Source organism: Lutra lutra, chromosome 6 (genome assembly GCF_902655055.1).
Source record: "Lutra lutra chromosome 6, mLutLut1.2, whole genome shotgun sequence".
In the NCBI taxonomy this organism is placed as follows: domain Eukaryota; kingdom Metazoa; phylum Chordata; class Mammalia; order Carnivora; family Mustelidae; genus Lutra; species Lutra lutra.
Window position 1 is genome coordinate 108,431,877 of NC_062283.1, and position 18,261 is coordinate 108,450,137.

General features: G+C 40.5%; 1 protein-coding gene across 2 annotated transcripts in view; it reads right to left on the minus strand.

The window, feature by feature from the left end:
- Nucleotides 1–18,018, minus strand: part of TBX18 (T-box transcription factor 18) — a 29,389-nt gene extending 11,371 nt beyond the window's left edge. Inside the window, exons 1-5 of one of the 2 annotated variants that reach the window (XM_047733864.1) lie at nt 17,294–18,018; nt 15,909–16,113; nt 13,606–13,707; nt 10,310–10,481; nt 2,831–2,998 (exon numbers count right to left, since the gene is read on the minus strand). In XM_047733864.1, the coding sequence (XP_047589820.1) occupies nt 2,831–2,998; nt 10,310–10,481; nt 13,606–13,707; nt 15,909–16,113; nt 17,294–17,600 (954 nt within the window). In that variant the 5' untranslated portion in view covers nt 17,601–18,018. Of the gene's footprint in view, nt 1–2,830; nt 2,999–10,309; nt 10,482–13,605; nt 13,708–15,908; nt 16,114–16,964; nt 17,260–17,293 lie in introns of those variants that run through there. The other variant, XM_047733865.1, reaches the window with a different exon arrangement.
- Nucleotides 18,019–18,261: the final 243 nt, after the last annotated feature.

The window sequence follows — 18,261 nt, forward strand, 5'->3', positions numbered from 1 at the left end:
CAGAGCCCTACAGTGAATGTCTAACCAGAGCTAACAACTACAGGAAGGCGCTAATGAGATTAAATTTTATTCATGTAGTAGAAATAAATGTTTTAATTTAAACAGAAATCTGGGGGTGGGATTTTTACAAGTGGTCTAATCATCTCCATTAAAAGATATTTTTAGTTATACCATCTTGTAATTGACACTAATAACACCTCATCTATTTCTTTTTTTTTATTTTATTTATTTATTTGACAGACAGAGATCACAAGACTGAGCCACCCAGGCGCCCCGACATCTCATCTATTTCTTGACAGATCTCCACCTTGCCCCACGGAAGTTACAGCCTGTTCTCTAAGAAGTACATCATGCTTTGTTTTCTATGCTCTTTGGTTTAGTGGAATCTACAAAGTTAATGAACATACTTCTGACAGTGCCATTTTGGCTTAGTACAAATGAACACTGTTGGATAACACTAAGGAAAAGAAAGGGTATCTCTGAAAACTCATTCATAATCCCCCTCTACTATCCCAAAGGAATTCTTGTGAGTTCATTATAGCTTCATTCTTTGTTCATTTAAACAATATTTAAATAACATTAAATACTTTAAGTGTTCGTTTAAAATAGGATTTCAGGGGCGCCTGGGTGGCTCAGTGGGTTAAGCCGCTGCCTTTGGCTCAGGTCATGATCTCAGGGTCCTGGGATTGAGCCCCGCATCGGGCTCTCTGCTCAGCAGGGAGCCTGCTTCCTCCTCTCTCTCTGCCTGTCTCTCTGCCTGCTTGTGATCTCTCTCTGTCAAATAAATGAATAAAAAATTCTTAAAAAAAAATAAATAAAATAAAATAGGATTTCAAAAAAGAGTAGAGATTTATATAATGGTGCCTTATCTAAATAGAGATGTGTTACTATTGCCATTATTTTTATTACTGAGTGCATACTATGTATGCTGACTAAGAATTTTATATGCATATTTCATTTTATTCTCATGTAGTTATTATCCCAATCTTATGTTTTCTTTTAAACCAAGGCTTAAGTTTCCTGTGATCATAATGTTACTTGTCCATACACCTAGGCTGGGACCCTGGGCTTCAGAATCCCCATGCTGTTAAACACCACCAAGCTAAGCTGCTTATCAATTTTCCCTGAGTTCTTAAAATAGGAGCCAGGAAGTTAAAAAATGAACATCACTGCATTTGGTCATTATCAATTTCCCTTCTTCTAATTTTTTTTTAATTTTTTTAATTTTTTAATTTTTTCAGCATAACAATATTCCTTCTAATTTTTTTACCCTATTAATCGATTTGTCAGTTTGTCCATTGGTATTAGTCACCAAAATGTACCAACAAGCCCACTGCATCTCGTTTATTATATCACAGAGGCTAGGAGAAAAATACACATTTGACATTGTTAATCTGTTGTGTTTGAGAGACAAAAAAAGAGACAGATAAACTGAGGTTGCTTAAAAGGTACTGACCGTCTCTGCTCTTTTTTCCTCATGTGTTATGTTTTTCCTCAAAGAAAAAAAATCATTTTTGCATCTAACATATTTTAAGAATATTTTCCTAATTATCCAATCCTTCTAAAGGTTAACTTCATGCTCCTTCCTCAAAGTCTATGTAAAAGCATAACAATGTGAGTGAGAGGACAGGACGGCTTCAGCTGTGGGGCTGGCGGCTCCACATGGATGAGGGCAGATGCGCCTCCCAGCCCCCAAGGAAGACGCAGGGGACTGGATCCAAATCTCCTCATAAGCTTTAAAACAACAAAAACCACAGCTGAGAGATTATAAAGCCTTAAATTTTAACTGAGATGTAAATAAATATAAAGAGAAGTGGAGAACCTAAAATACTTCTCCTGACCACTAAAATTTAAAAAAAAGGAAAAAAAAAGTCTACCACAGACCACATCAGCCTCAACTACATCAGTATTTTTTATGAAAACTGGCCATAATTGCATGGACTAAATTGCCTTGAATCAATTTTCCACCTATTTGACTCAGCCTTAAAGAAATACATACACTTACATATATTGGAAAGAAATATTTCACTTTTGAAATTATTATTAATTTTTTACTCCATCACTGCTGATCTCTCAGGCTATAAACATATGTGTCATCCTCCCACAATTAGAGCATATCTTGAAGAAATAGCCATTTTTGTATATATACCAAAATTACTATGTAAGATAAATGCTTCTGAAATATTTCTTATAATACATGGGTTATAGTTTTAAGACAATGTGAATTATCAAATCTTATGCTCTCTGATACAATCCAGGTTTCATATTCTACATATCTATTTCCTAGCAATATACATTTTTTTTGTTTTTTGTTTGTTTGTTTTTGTAATGAAAGAGAGGGGGGGGAGGGGCAGAGGAAGAGGGAGAGAGAGAATCTTAAGCAAGCTCCATGCCCAGTGCAAAGTCTGACTCGGGACTCAATCTCAGACCCTGAGATCACGACCTGAGCCAAAATCAAGAGTCAGATACTCAACCAACAAAGCCACCCAGGAGCCCCCACATGATTTTTAATCTTAATTATGACATCATGATTTGACATCCCAAAATGGAAAGCAAACCTATACTATCCATCATGAGACACATTCTTTTCTAAAGAAATTCTCACTAGAAGTACCTTACTTGGAGAATCATGAAATAAAAAAAATTGTTTATACACACACACACACACACACACACACACACACACACACACACATCCTGGATGTCTTATATGGCAAATGCTTTACTTTATGACACTTCATAATATTTAGATACAGTGAAAAGGATAGCTAGCTTTCCACTGACACCTGAAACAAAATGTCTAGAAAGATAGCGATTCTGAGAACAATACCTGCTGATTCTGATAGGCAGTAACCGTTGTGAAGACAGTTTCGGGAAAGGAGAATGCCTTTACTCCCTCTCCAGATGGAACAGGTTTGATGGGAGAAAGATCATCCCCACAGTCTTTACGGATGACGTGGACCCGCGGTTGGTATTTGTGCATAGAATGAAGAATGATCTGTATCAAGGAAAGAAAGCCAAATATATCAACAACTTCTGCCCAATCTCAAAGCCATGACTAAATATTTAATGTGTAAAATAAATCCCAGTTGGAAATGAAAATTTCCAAGGATGTAAAAGTGCAAATGTAACAAAGTATGTCAAAATTGGAAAGGGAGAGCTAAGAAGTTATTTGTAAAATATGCATGAAAATACAAAAGGAAAAAAATCATTATTTTGGTGGAACACTGTGTACAACCACGAACCCATGAACTTAACATCTAATTTTCTGTTTATGCAAATATAAGAATAAATTCATCAGTATTTTATTTACAGTGAACCACATGGAACTTAAGAGTCCAAAACAGTAAAACTAAAAATGAGATTGAAATGATTATTTAAATTCCACCATACCCATCACCTAAAAACAAGCATTTGTGCACCAAGGGTTTCTTCAGAGAACATTTTTCCTCCACTGGTGACAACAACATGTCTATTCAAGGGCAAAAGGAATTCTAAGAATACCCAAGGTCTGCCTTGTATGTGGCTTATGACATCCCTGGTTTGCCTGGAGAACCCAGTGTCCATGTCCGCATCAGAGGGAAACTTCCCAAACCCAGGCACCTGAGCATGGAAAAACTACTGCACTCAACTCTTCTAGGGAAATCTGACTACTTTCTACCCCATGATTCCTCTTCTGAGAATTTATCCAAGAACATATTTCAAATCCCCCCAAAAAAGCACTCGATGCAGAGAGATGGGCAGCGCACCATCTTACAACAGTGGAGAAACTATAAACCACTTACATGAGTAGATTGGCTAAGTAACTGAAAATCCACACAGTGGGAGAGATGTTATTCAGCCATTACTAAGTGCTGTTTGGGACATTTTTTTTTTTAAGATTTTATTTATTTGACAGAGAGAAATCACAAGTAGGCAGAGAGGCAGGCAGAGAGAGAGAGAGGAGGAAGCAGGCTCCCTGCGGAGCAGAGAGCCCGATGTGGGGCTCGATCCCAGGACCCTGAGATCATGACCTGAGCCGAAGGCAGAGGCTTTAACCCACTGAGCCACCAAGGCGCCCCAGTTTGGGACATTTTTAACCACAAAATAAAATGCTTCTTTTTAAACTTTAAGTGATCCGAGTTGTTTATAAACAATCGCAATGACATGAAGACAGTAAAAAGGACCCACAGAAAGATACGAACAGTGATCATTTCTAGATAATGGGATAATGGGTGAATTTTTTTTCTTTTTCTTTTTATGTTTTCAAGGTATACAATATGGAATAAAAAAAAAAAAAAAAGCCTTACCCAGTGAAACTGTCTATTTGCTGCTGGGAGTCCACACTGAGGTATTCATCAGTGAGTTTAGTTAATGGAGCTGTGACTTCCCTGAGTTACACGACTTGAATTCACGTTTGGGGAGGTGGGAGTGTTGAGGAGATATCTAAAACACAGTGGTTGAACTACCTCGTGTTTTTCAGGATCTGGGCAGTTTCACAAAGCCAAATTCTGAATATTTGGTCAGGCCCAAAACAACCCTATATCTGGAGAATGTGTTTGCAGCCACCAGAGGATGTCTTCCTCCCCATCACGCAGGTCTGGTGGGCACTGTCATTAGATCTGCTATGCGAGCATCTCTTCCACTAATAGAAAATTTGAGGGTAAAAGAACAAAACAACAGACCACCATGCTCAATGAGGGGCAGCACAAGTATAAGGAAAGGATAAGAGAATACAATAGCCCTCCTGGTCGCCTGTGGATACACACATGACTGTGGAAGTTCTAGAAGTTTCTTTTCAGGTCTAAAAAAAAGGACAGAACTTCACTAAACCATTAGTGGCTCATAAAAATCAATTGAAAAGGTTGCACTGGAAATTTTTTAAATAAACAAAATGATAAAGTAGAAACATAAAGCATGTTCCTTATAGTAAGGATCAGTACTGTTTGTTTTTTTAAGATTTTTATTTATTTATTTGACAGACGGAGATCACAAGTAGGCAGAGAAGCAGGCAGAGAGAGAGTGGGAAGCAGGCTCCCTGCTGAACAGACAGCCCGATGCGGGGCTCAATCCTAGGACCCTGAGACCATGACCTGAGCTGAAGGCAGAGGCTTTAACCCACTGAGCCACCCAGGCGCCCCAGGATAAGTACTGTTTTGCAGAACAGGATCTGTTTTCTTTGTGTGTGTTTGCACCAGGTCATAATGTAACATGAACATCTGGTTACGTGAGTCAGGTTAAAAAGTCTCAAAAACATAGGTGTAAGATTTATTCTGATGATTCTAGTGATCAGCAAATTCCACAGTAGAAGAGAAAGTGGAGAAAGCTACTTGATGTCAAACAAAAATAAGTACATAGCTAGTTTCAGAAAATTAGAATAAATTGACTTGGTACGAGGGAAACAAAAACTGACTTTGGTTTCTGTTTACTTGTCAATGAACACAGGTTCTTGTTTCATGAAGTTTTTGTTCTCTCAAGCAGATTTCTCCATATAGCTATATATACTTAAATTTTATTTCTTTCTATCCTTACAGAATTTCCAAAATGACATAAGTTGGGGTATACTGGGGTAGAGTATAGAAATAGCTGATGTATGCCTACGTCTGCACATTAAAGGGCAACTGCGGACAGTAATCTGGGGATCTTTCCAGCAAAATAACAGGCTTTCAATATTACCTATTGGAACTTATTATACCCCCGGATGTTTTCTGGGAATGCTAAGCAAGCTTCAGTTCTCCTGTATAAAATGACATTATTTGCTTTTTAATGATCCATCAAACTTATAATGATGAGTGGTCAATAACATATCTAATAAAACAAGTAGAACTAGGAGAACTACTGGCCTTATAAATAAGGAGACCACAATGATAACACTGAAACTCAAATAATTTTTCTGATCTGCATGCTCCATGCTCTCTGTTCCGTTTAAAAGGAGGATTTTTTTTTTTCTTTTTGGCATTACCTCGTAACACAGATAGTCACATAGACTAATGTTTATAAACACAAGAATGCTGTCCCATATGCAGGTCAATACATATTTTATCCACTATAAAGACACTAGTTTTGAGTCAAAAGAAGTATGATATTGTGTGTTTGTTTGTTTGTTTCAAGATTTCATTTATTTATCCGACAGAAAGAGAGATCACAAGTAGGCAGAGAGGCAGGCAGAGAGAGAGAGAGAGAGAGAGAGAAGCAGGCTCCCCAATGAGCAGAGAGCCCGATGCAGGACTCGATCCCAGAACCCGGAGACCATGACCTGAGCTGAAGGCAGAGGCCTTAACCCACTAAGCCACCCAGGCGCCCTGATATTATTTATGTTTAATGTGAAGGGCCTACAGTGCCTGAAGTTGACAGACAAACCAGCTGTGCCTTACAGAACAACTCAATAAGGAAACATCACCTCCTGACTCTGGAAATTTTCTAGATGTCCTAAATGCTGGTGTGGGAACAAGTCAAGCAAAGGGCCAAGGAGGAGCGGCTCCCTGGCTCCCTGCATTCTTGATGACACCTGGTGCTGACTCACTGTAAATGGCAGGGGTCAAGACAGTAACACTGGATCACAAGCTCCGTAGCAAGATGGTCTTGGTTTTGTTTCACATGCGCTGTGTGTGAAACACTCCTTATACACATGCATGTTCAAGTTCATCAGCTCACCTGATTCACTCAGAATTCTCTGGTTCTAACACAACACATGAGAAAACCAAGCCTCGGAGACACAAACTGATATGCTCATGAACATAAACATGTTGGATCTCCAAGCTGTTCCAAGTTCCTTCCATCAAGGAGATCTTGGCAATCCCCCCTGTGATACCATCCCTCTCCCCCTGATTCTCAAGGAGAAAGGGGAAGACAATGAGGACAAACTTAGAGCTGGGGTGACTCTATGTCACTGACTCTTCAGCAGCTGAGAAAGTCCCCTGACTGTGGTAGACTGGCCATGCTTCCTTCCGAAGCACCCCAGCACTGTATTTGAGCCCTATGAGCCCTGCCAAGGTTTAAAGACACCATTAGGGGCGCCTGGGTGGCTCAGTGGGTTAAGCCGCTGCCTTCGGCTCAGGTCATGATCTCAGGGTCCTGGGATCGAGCCCCGCATCCAGCTCTCTGCTCAGCAGGGAGCCTGCTTCCTCCTCTCTCTCTGCCTGCCTCTCTGCCTGCTTGTGCTCTCTCTCTGTCAAATAAATAAAAAATAAAATAAAATAAAATAAAAATAAAAAAAATAAAAAAGACACCATTAAACGTCTTCTAATTTTTTAAAGATTTATTTATTTATTTGAGAGAGAGAGAGAACAGTGTGGGTGGGGGGAGGATAGAGGCTTCAAGAGGGAGACAGGATTCTGAGCAGACTCCCCGCTGAGCATAGAGCACAACATGGGGCTTGATCTCACAACCCTGAGATCATGACCTGAGCCAAAATGAAGAGTCAGATGCTTAATTGACTGAGCCACCCTGGCACCCTTACTAATTTCTTAGGGAAACGCTCATCTAAATGTTTCCCTCCAGACAACAAATTCCAGATGAAAAGGGAAGCATGCACACGATCAGAAGGAGCTAGCTTACCCAAGCATGCTAACTGTCTGTACACTGGTAGCCCAAGGACCAGGCTTAGATTGTATACAATCCAACAGAAAGCGGACTACAGACTCACCAAGGAGTAAGCAGAGATGATCAACCACTTTACAACATTCAGTGGTTAGTTGTGGACTTATAGGGCATTCCACTCGAGATTCTCACCAATATTCCTCTCTAAGCAATCCCTGGTATTTGGGAAGATGAAGTCACACTGAGGGAAACCCAATGGCTTGTAAGTTCATGTTTCATACAGGTCTAGGTCCAGTCACAGCCCTGTGAGGACTTGATTCCTACATTAAACACATCTGTTTAATAAAAATCCCATGTCTGCATGCCATTCTCAGGTCACTATTTTAATGCTTCTGTATCTTTCGCACAACATGGGGCTTGATCTCACAACCCTGAGATCATATCTGAGCCAAAATGAAAAGTCAGAGGCTTAATTGACTGAGCCACCCAGGTGCTGAGAACTGGGAACTGAGAGGCCAAAAAAAGTAAGAAAGCAAGTTAGAAAGTAAATTAGAAAATCACTTCTCATTTGAGTCTACAGCTTGATTAATTAGAAATTAGTGGTGCTTCCTTTAATATCGGGGGGCAGGAGACCCTCAACCATATGATGGCAGAGGGGTGAGTCCCTGAGAGGTTTCCACATCAGGAAATGATAAAACTGAATTAGAAAATCCCACCAGAAGAGGACTACTGTCTTCCTAGATGCTGAATCATATCAACAGTGGACTAAGAAACAAATTCCTAGTCTCAAATCTAACCTCATTGGGGGTCATCAAATGGTGTAAATAAATACAACAGACACATTCCTCATGAAACCTTCCCAGTCTCTCCTGGCTAGGGTAATGTGGCGTCAGTACTTCTCTGAGCCAACAGCAGGATTATCTGTGTGCACGTCTTCTCTCCCCATCTAGACTAGATCACTGACGGCAGAAACTATGGCTTTTTATGTTATACTACCTTTTACAAAGTCTCAAAAAATACATGTTTTAAATAAATAATTGAAAAGAGCATTTTTCCTCCTATATTCTCCTCTAGAATCAACTGATTCATACATTTTCACCAGGTGTAAAAGCAATTTTCTTCCTTCCAAAATGGACAGGTATATATCTGTCTCTTCGTTTCTACACTCATTAATTACCTCCCTGTATTAAAGTATTACAACCTGCACCACAACCTTAAAAGAAAAATTTAACTGATAGATGATACATTTCTCTAAATTTTGCCTGTTTTCTGCTATGTTTTTTGTTTTTGCTAAAAGCCCAATGCAGGGCTTGATCCCAGGATGCTGGGATCATGACCTGAGTGGAAGGCAGATGCTCAACCAACTGGGCCACCCAGGCACCCCAATTTAAATTATTTAAAGAAGTGTACCTTACTTATGACAGGTATATTTTTTAGTCCCAGTTACCTCTTTAGAAGATATGTCCTCAAACTGTAGAACTTAGAAAAGTAGAGGATATTTAAGCTTTTGAAAATAAGTCACACTTAATGGCATTATTTTTAAATTTTCTACTCCAAAAACAAAAGAATGAATATGCTGGCAAAGTACAGCCAGCTCCCTCAATGAAACAGTAGAAACTAGTGCTCCTTCCCTGAAGTCAAGTGAAAAGCAACTATTACTACTTGACTATGTACATAAAGAATAAAAAAAAAAAAAAGAAATGAAGTAATGTACTAAAATATAGGGCATGGAGTTGGATTCAGAAATGAAATCTATGTTGATACTTCTGTGATTTTGTTTTAAATCATAAAAGGCAACAGACAAAAGCAATGTAAGATAGATGTATCTTAAAAATCCAGATACTGAATTTGTACCACAATGAAATTCATACTTAGATGTTTTTATTAAGGCCAATTGTTTAAGATACTGTCTAGCAACTTGCAAATCATTTCCCATCATAACTTTATTACTAGTTCATGACAGTTTGCATTTTTGTTTTAAAAGATTTGCTCATAAATATACTATGTCACCCTTCGAGAAATGAACTAATTGGCATGTATGATGTACACTAACTCTACAAAAGGCATTTCAATCCTGCCTCAACCAAAACCCTCTCAAATAACAAAAGCCTAATAGAAATGCTGGCTTATGATGGAAATCAGCGTGTATCCAGAGTTACTTATATTAAAATAATAACGTAGAAATTTTGCCTAGGAATAATATTGCAAAACAATAAGGGGTTAAAAATCACTGTATTATTGGAATGACTGACTTTGACTTATAAATCATGTTTCAGCAGGTTTAAGACTAAAAGAAATTGTTATTGTAACATATTTAAACACATCAGATGCCATCACAAAACAGCAGGGAACATGCAGATGAAATTCACAAATAGTGTAAACCTGGGCCATTACTGAGAAGCAATGAGCTTCAACTAGGAAAAGGGCCGAATGCAGGCAGGACACAATAAACCATCCTCCCTGTTAACCCAACTGTCAAGTATTCACATTTGGAGCATAATAATTAGCACCTCATAGCCTTTCAAACAAATGTTTTGGCTAACAATGTCTGCCTGAGATTCTATGGTTTCAATACAAACGCAGTATCTAGTTTTAACCTATCACGCGTTTCGTAGGAGACGCTTCTGGCAACAGTCATTGTCTCTGTTGTGACGACAACCTTGATTTTGCACAGATTAGACACACGTTGATCAACAAATTTCAGAGAGAAATTCATGCCCTTTGGTCAAACAGGGTATAGGTCTGGCGACCCCCCCTCCATGGGGGCACATGAGGGAGGCCATCTACTCACATGGCCTTGGTCATCCAGTTCATTGTTGGTGAGCTTCAGCTTGTCAAAGCTGATCACTTGTCTCATCCAAGTCTCTCCTGAGGCAGGCGAGTCTGGATGGATGTACACCCGTGGCGGCACAGGGGAGTCCGCATTCCCCGCCACCATCCATTTAGAGCTGTGGTAAACATACCTACAAGGCAATGACAAGGCTCAGTGTACAGACTATTGTTTTCTGGTAATTTCCAAGTCCATTGAATCTGACAAACTGTGTATCTTTTATTTTTAAGTCTGAGAAACAACAATTTGCTCTTTACATCCAATACATATAAAATAAGATTTCAAGTACTCTTCAAAAACTCTCTGGGGCAGCAATGGCCTTCTGACCTCTCAGAGTAAGTGTTGTGTTAAGGATTTATGCACACTATCACCTCCATAAATTCAAGTACCTTAATTCTTATGATTCACTTATTCACATTAGACATTCCATCTGAATTCTGGTATTTTCCATTTTACATCTGGATATTCCATTGACATGAAGAAACTATTGCTGTCGAGCTTAAAGTTGTCAAGCTCACCTTTAAGTAAATCTCAAAAATACTTGAGAGTTATACCTTTAAGTGTCCCACTTCTTTAAGACCACTTTCCATTTTAGGCAATGTACAAACGAATTAGGTAGATGATAGAAAGGCAAGGGGAAATTGTCAAAAGTTCCATAACTTTCATTTTATTAGAAAAAGAGTTTTAGCTATGATCATTTAGAATATTTTTCTGATACTATTAAAATAAAAATTGGAGATAATACATTAAGTTTAACATTTTTGTATAATCCAAAAATGTAGGTCTTTATCTCCTAAATTTCTCTTTCTCAACACTTATAAGAAAAGTCTTTAGTTTGCAAATATCACTAATCAAATATACGTCAAACTTTGAAAATGAAGGTATATCTGATTATTTTTCTAATTAAGGGACTAAACATCCTCTTCTGTTTGTTTATATGTGTCAAATATATTGACTCTACAAGAATAATACATTTAAATAACAATGTTTCAGGTAATATCGTAATATTTAATCGTGTATTCAGGTTATCATTTATTATTAACTTAAAATTCACTAATTCAAAAGCTAGAAACTAGTATATGACGATTCACTTAGAAAAGGGTATAAAATGAAGTTATATACCTAGGTGTTTTCCTTCCATTTGTATTTTAAGACATGACATACAATTTAAAGCAATAATTTGTAGATATTCTCAGAAAATTCTACATGCCTACGTAGTAGGCAAATTTCTTTTAAAAAACAGCATGAAACATTTTCATAACATCTCTGGTGAGGCCCTCTGTTTCAACTAATGTCACATATTTCACTCTCTTTTGAGCTCAATATCCCTTCTATTCTTTAATTCCTCTTCTTGGGAAAAAATACATAATCACAAAATTGAGAATAATTTTTTAAAAAGCTTCCCTGAATTGGTATAAGTTCCTAAGTGCATGAGCTCCTGTGAATATTAATTTTGCCTCACAACAAATCACAAGCACTTTTAATTTGACCAAATACCACTCTTTGACAGCACAGAATAAACCAAAAACTTATTTTTTACTACAGCTAAAAGTTTATTTTGCCTGTTTTCTGCTATGTTTTTTGTTTTTAAAATGTTTTTAAAATGTTTTTAAAAATTTAAAATGCAAATCTTAGAAATGCAAGGAAAAACTGTACTATAGTTATTCCCAAAATAAACAGAGTAATATGCTCTATCGAAACCTTGAGAAAGTATGCATACTCAACAGTTCAAAAATCCATACCCACCAAGAGAATAAACGCTACATGTTACAAATTCTCTGTGAAACTTTCTAAATACAATTGCTAAAACCAAATTTCTTGGAAAGCATTATAAGTGAAAACAAATTTATGATTTACAGTTTGCTCTTTTAAAATCTGATATCTTAATACCAATACTTGACATTTTTCTTGCATTATGTGAGAATAATAAGAATCAACAATGTAAAATAAACCATCCAAAATACATGAAAGATATTTGGAGAAACAGGAAAGAAATTTGGAAGAGAAAGGACTAATGTCTAAGCTCATTAAGAATTACATTATCTTTCACAACACGAAACCCAGATTAGAATAAAGATTATAAACCAAGTATATTTCAAGATTAAACAGTGCCTTCTAGATTCTGCCTTGTAATAGATAATTTTAGCAAACTCTCTAATGACTTATTTAATTAAAATAAGCAATTACAATACAAAACACAAACAATAAAACTGTCTTTTTATTACCCATTTTTTTAGTATTCCATATGTGCCTGTACTAATTAAATCTGTATACTTTTGACACTGGTAAGCCTGTTTCAAACAAGGACCTCCCTAAGTTTTAAAAAGTGATAAAAATCAAATCTGACTTCATTTAAAAACTTACTAATTGCTCTAGCTGTTTATAAAAAGTAAAAAAAAAAAAATAGAAAGAAAGAAAAAATAGAAACAAGACCAAAATTTAAAGCAAGCACCTTCTGATCTTCTACTCAAAATTTCTTTTTAAATGTCAGCATTCTTAACTCCTCAGGAAAGTAAAAAGCATTGTCCATTGAAATTTGCTGATTTGCTTACTTGCAAAAGAAAAAGAGCAAAGGTTGGTTTGAAACTGAAGAATGTGTGTCTTTTCCAACTTTACTTGATATCCAGATAGTACATCCTCTTTCAAAATCTAAATCTTACAATGTTCTTTTTTTTTAATCTACTGTGTTAACTACTAACCAAAAACCAACAGTAAATTAACAAATTCATTACCAGTTTAAAGATGTCCTAATAGCTTAATGAATTATGAGATTTTATTTTTCTAAATTCAAGAATTTCCTAAAATTAAAGTAAAAGAGCCTGCCAACAGTTACGATTTTTGAACACAACAAGAAAAAGGGAATTTATTTAAAGTTCAAAATAATCACAAAGAAAACGAAACATATCGTTGAATATTACCTATACCTACAAACTTAACATTTCCTCCAAAATTCTAATTGAAGAGTGAATCATTTTAAAAGACACAGTTTAGCAACCCTAAACTAGCCTCTATTTAAAGTTCTCAATACTTTAAGGACATTTCTGTATCCATTAGAAGCAAAACAATAATTAAGTTTCCACATTTACTGCAAGAGAAGGCACCGCGTGGGCTACTGGAACTGTCGGGGAGTTGGGTTATAGATCTAGAAATTCTACAGGCTTCTGGAAACAAACATCAGGGTTGTCACAGATGAAATAGGCACAGCCTGGAAAATCCTAGAGTATTCTTATCATGCTGTATCCATCGGATCACTGTACCTGTATCTTTTGTTGTCCACTGGCACAATGTCCATGGCAATGTAATACTGCTGGTGAGGATCTAGTCCTGAGATCTTCACTCTCATAGCTGGAAACATGCGCCTATGCACACGGAGGGGAGGAAAGAGGGTATGGGTTTTGTTTTTGTTTGTGACTAAGCAAGGAGAATGAATAAGCGAAGAAACCCCTGGAAACCTCTGTTTTTCATATGGACAAATTTATAGCATTCACTTTGATAACGTTAATTCAAAGAATCAGAACACAGGATGCATCAAAACTGAGGCTTTTAAATGTAATTTGCTGTACCCTGTCATGCACTGTGTTTACTGAAATGTCAGTACAGCTAAAAAGAATTTTATACTGAAGGAGTAATGGCATGAAAAAAAAGCAGTTTGTTTTTTAAATAAAAATCAATGAGCATATTTACTTCAATAATACAAATGATAAAAATGTTCCAAAGTAGAAATAGAAAATCTGAATTTGTACAAGTGATAAAATATATTATAATGTGAAATTTTAAAAGGGTTATAAAAAACCACAAGGAGCCAATGTGCCATGCTATAACCAAACAATATGTTCTTTATTGAGACAGGACTTCCTGTCTGCAGCATGGTAAAGGTGAAGTGCAAAAGTTGCTCTAAATTTGAAAGGTATAGTAAAACTTCTTTATTGAAAGCAGAACTAAACACAATGTATATTTACCAAATCATTCCTCCCCCCACTATACCCTGGAAATACTTTCCTATTTAACCACACTTACTCAAAACTTTGCTAATTAAAACAAATAAAAATCTGCATTTCCTTAGGCTTCCCAGAGTTGCGTATCAAAGGAGATGCTAAAGTACACGGGCTATCTTTTAAAAAGAATGCAGTAGCAAGAATCTAACAGCAAATTATTGTATATGAAAAACAAATAGAGCAGTTCTTTTTTTTTTTTAATTTCCATCTAATGATTTATGTCTAGGACCCTTCCAGTTAATTTAATTTTTGCTAATTTAACCTTATAACACAAATTTTAGCACTGTTATTTATCAAAAACTTTTTCTATAACAATAATGCCACTAAAAACCACTTCCAGAGAAAAGAAAGTCCATTATTCCTAACTAGGCATGAGAACAGTTTAATATGCTGGCTGTTTTAGTGTTATTTCAGTGCACCTGTAAGATAAAGAGTAAAGGTCTTTAACTACATCCTTTATAAGACAACTGTTGCTTTGTGTTGTTGAAGACTGAATTTGGATCATTAATAAAAGCTCTGTGAAAACGTAGAAGGTAGCATATGGATTCAATAAAATATGTTTTTGTAATTTCTAATAAGTTTGGATACTTTTATGCTATCCAGGTTTTTGCCATGTGTACTCCCTGAAAGAGTTGCTGTGCTTTTTAAAGTTCCTTTTAAGGAAGATTATTATTCATAGATTTCACTGCACTAAATGAACTGAAAACTTTAAAATGCAAATATTTCTGTGCTTCCTTCAGATTAATAGTATCTGGCCAACAAATCTATTTTTTACTAACTAATGAATGTGCAAATTTCACAATTTCAAAAAATACATATAACTTCCTACAATTTTTCTTAGTATTCTTCAGCAAATTGAGACGAATGTGTTGGATTTCATTTAGAAAAAAATATATATATAACCACGTAACCGGATCTACAAACGGAATGGTTTTTTAAAAAACGGGTAATTATTTTTGCAGGGATTATAATGTATTACTGATGATTCCAGTAACTTTTCATTCCAGTACAATATCAAAATAGCACAAGACATCACGTTCTTACATTGCTAGGAAATCTTTTGATAAAGAACCAGCCTGGAAGTCTGGAATCTAAAAAAAAAACAAACCATAGTTTTCTAAAGAGTAAACTGAGGTTTCTTTTTTTTTTAAGGGGTGGGGAAGGTTAAGGGAAGTCATCTGTTCAGTAGTTCCAGAAAAGATAACTAGAGCCTAAACACATGCCTGGACGGACGTATACATAACCACAAATCTGAGACTACACAGCACACGGAGTATCAGCCGCAGCCTCTGGCGTAGCCGCGTCTGCGGCCACGCGGATTTTCCCCTAACGTCCAAGACAGCCGCGGGGCCGTGCCCCTCGCCGACTTCACTCTGCTGTAGGCGGGCAACGCCAGTCTCAAAAGTGAACCACAACCCGGGCCTTGTCTTTTCTGTCCAAAAATGCTAACCAGAGACTCCACAGCTCTGCAGACCCTTCTCCTTCCTAACCCATGGTGGGGGGGAGGGGCGGGGGGGGGTAAGGTGAGATCAGGGCCCGGGCGTTGGCGACAGATCACCCTTTACCTGCCCGCCTTGGTGATGATCATCTCCGTGCCGATCTCGTGAAAGCGCTTCCAGAGCTCTGCTCCCTGCAGATCCACCCGCGGGGCCTGCGGCGAGGGCAGCGGGGTCCCCGGCCGTGCCAGGGGGGGCGCTGGGGACCCCTTCGGGGATCCTCCCGGGGACGCCAACGGAGAAGCGCCCTGCAGGAACCCGTCCTCACAGCCGCCTGGGCAGCAAAGGCAAAGAGGGGTAACGGTGAGGGCTCGTGGAGGAAGTCGGGTGGGGAGACTGACCCCCGAGGGCTGCTGGGGAGACGAAGAAGGACCAGGAGAAAAGGGGGAACTTTCGTGCCTTCGGATTCTTCTAACAAACAGGCCCGGGGTAAACACCCGCTCTGCCAGCCGAAGGGACTCGACGTGCCAGCGAGGCCTCCAAGGACCGTGAACCGCGGAGGCATGAGGGCCGCGTCCACCCCTTCCTCCGGGCCTCTGCCGGGTCAAGGCCCCAAGTAAGTTTCGCGCCGCCGCCGGGGTCTTGGATACATGGCCAACTGAGGCTGAGATGGATTCCCGAGTCCAGAGCCCCACTGCAGACCCCGACACACCGGCCACCCGAAACGCACGCAGAGAAACCGCCTGGCGTCCGGCTCCCTGGTGCGAAGTGCCTGGGCCTCCTTTCCCGTTAGGCGTCCGAGGCCCCTCGCCTTGGGCCCGGGAGGAGGCATCCTCTAGAAAACTCTTAAGCCTCCGCTCGCGCCAAACTCCCCGACCGCCCTTAGCTCCCTAGCCAAGCAACGAAGGGGCGAGCAGAGCGCGAAAAGCAAGCCCACCGGGGCCGACGGCCTCGCCAGCGGGAATCCAGAGGGGAAGGGAAGGGCTCAGCTACCCCTCGGGAAACCACGTTTGCAAATACGCCGCCCTCTTCCTGGTTTGCCCAAACTGTTTAGGGCATTCGTTCCGGTTTCGGGGGGGGGTTATGCAGTCGCTCCCCCCACCCCCTTGCTTTTAAAAGTTAGGAAAGAAAAAAGAGCACCCATTGGCTGGAACCCCAAGGGAGGCAGACGCGGAAGGCACAGACTTGCACCGCCGAAAGCCTCAAAGAGCTGCGGCCGAAGGCGCGGGTCGCCGAGTGGGCGGCGGCAGCCTGAGAAGCGGGGCTGGGAGCTGCATTTTAAACGTCGGGAGGGCGACCCGAGTTGAGCGGCGATAGCGGCCAGGGCTGCTGTGAACTTCGCGCGCGGACACCCAAGGCCAAAGCGCTGGTGGTGCAGTGCCTCAGGCATCGAGGGGCACCGCGCGCGCGCGCGCCCTAAACTCGCAGAAGTTCAGGTTCCCCGCGGCCGTGCGGCCCCGCGGGACCGGGAGGGACGCGCCGGGAAGAAGTTAGGCGGGAAAGGGCCGACTCACCCGCGGCTCCGCGGGAGCCGCAGCTCCGTTCCAGGTCGGCGCAGCTCCGGGCTGGCCCGGATGCCGCCCCGGCGGGTGGCGGGAGTGCAGCGCCTTCGTCTCCCTCGGAGGAGCCCTTTTCCCCGGCGCCACCGCCGCGGCTGCAGCCTCCGTCATCTACCGCCACGGCCGCCTCTTCCGCGCCCAGCTTTCGTCGCTTCTTCTGAAGCTGTTGCTGCTTCTCCGCGCCGATCAGCGCCTCCACGGAGAAGGCGTGCGCTTTAAGGCTTAGCATGCTGCACGGCGAGCCCCTCCGCTTCTCGGCCATCCCCGCCGCCTGGCGCCCGCCCGCCCCTCACGCATATACACTCAAGCGGGCACACGTACACACTCGCTCTACTCTCGCACCAAAATCTGAACGACTCTCGGGGCCTCCCGCAGGCCGATCTGTCCCCTTCCCTGCCGCGGGCAAAAACAAATTTGGCGTTTCCTCTTTCTCGCTTGTGTTGGGATCCGAGGAACCAGCGACGCGCCCGCCAAGTTTCCTTCCCTCGGTCTCTCGCGCGCGCTCTCTTACTGATGCACTCCTTCGTTCCCACCCCCTCCACCTCCTCCTGCTGCTCCAAGATCTGCTTCGACTGATGCGCCAGAGAGGACTAACTTGGGTAAAAAACACTCTGCGGACACAAATTAGGGATTGTAATTGAAATTTGTTGCCTTGATCTGTCAGCACTTCCAGGCAGGAGAGCGGTGGGAAGAACTTGCTCATTAGTGTCAATAAAGTGGCGAGGGTGGAGTCTGGGGCCCTGTCAATCACCGGGAAGTCCAGCCAATCAGGCAGCGCCGACCGCGCACAGTCCGCGCCCACTTCCTTACAAGGTCTCGGAAAAAAAAAAAAAAGAGAGAGAGAGAGGGAGAGAGAAAAGCGCCGCCGTCTGGCTTGGAAGTGCCAGCCCCGGGCGCTGAACCCGGTCAGTCTCTCGGGCTGC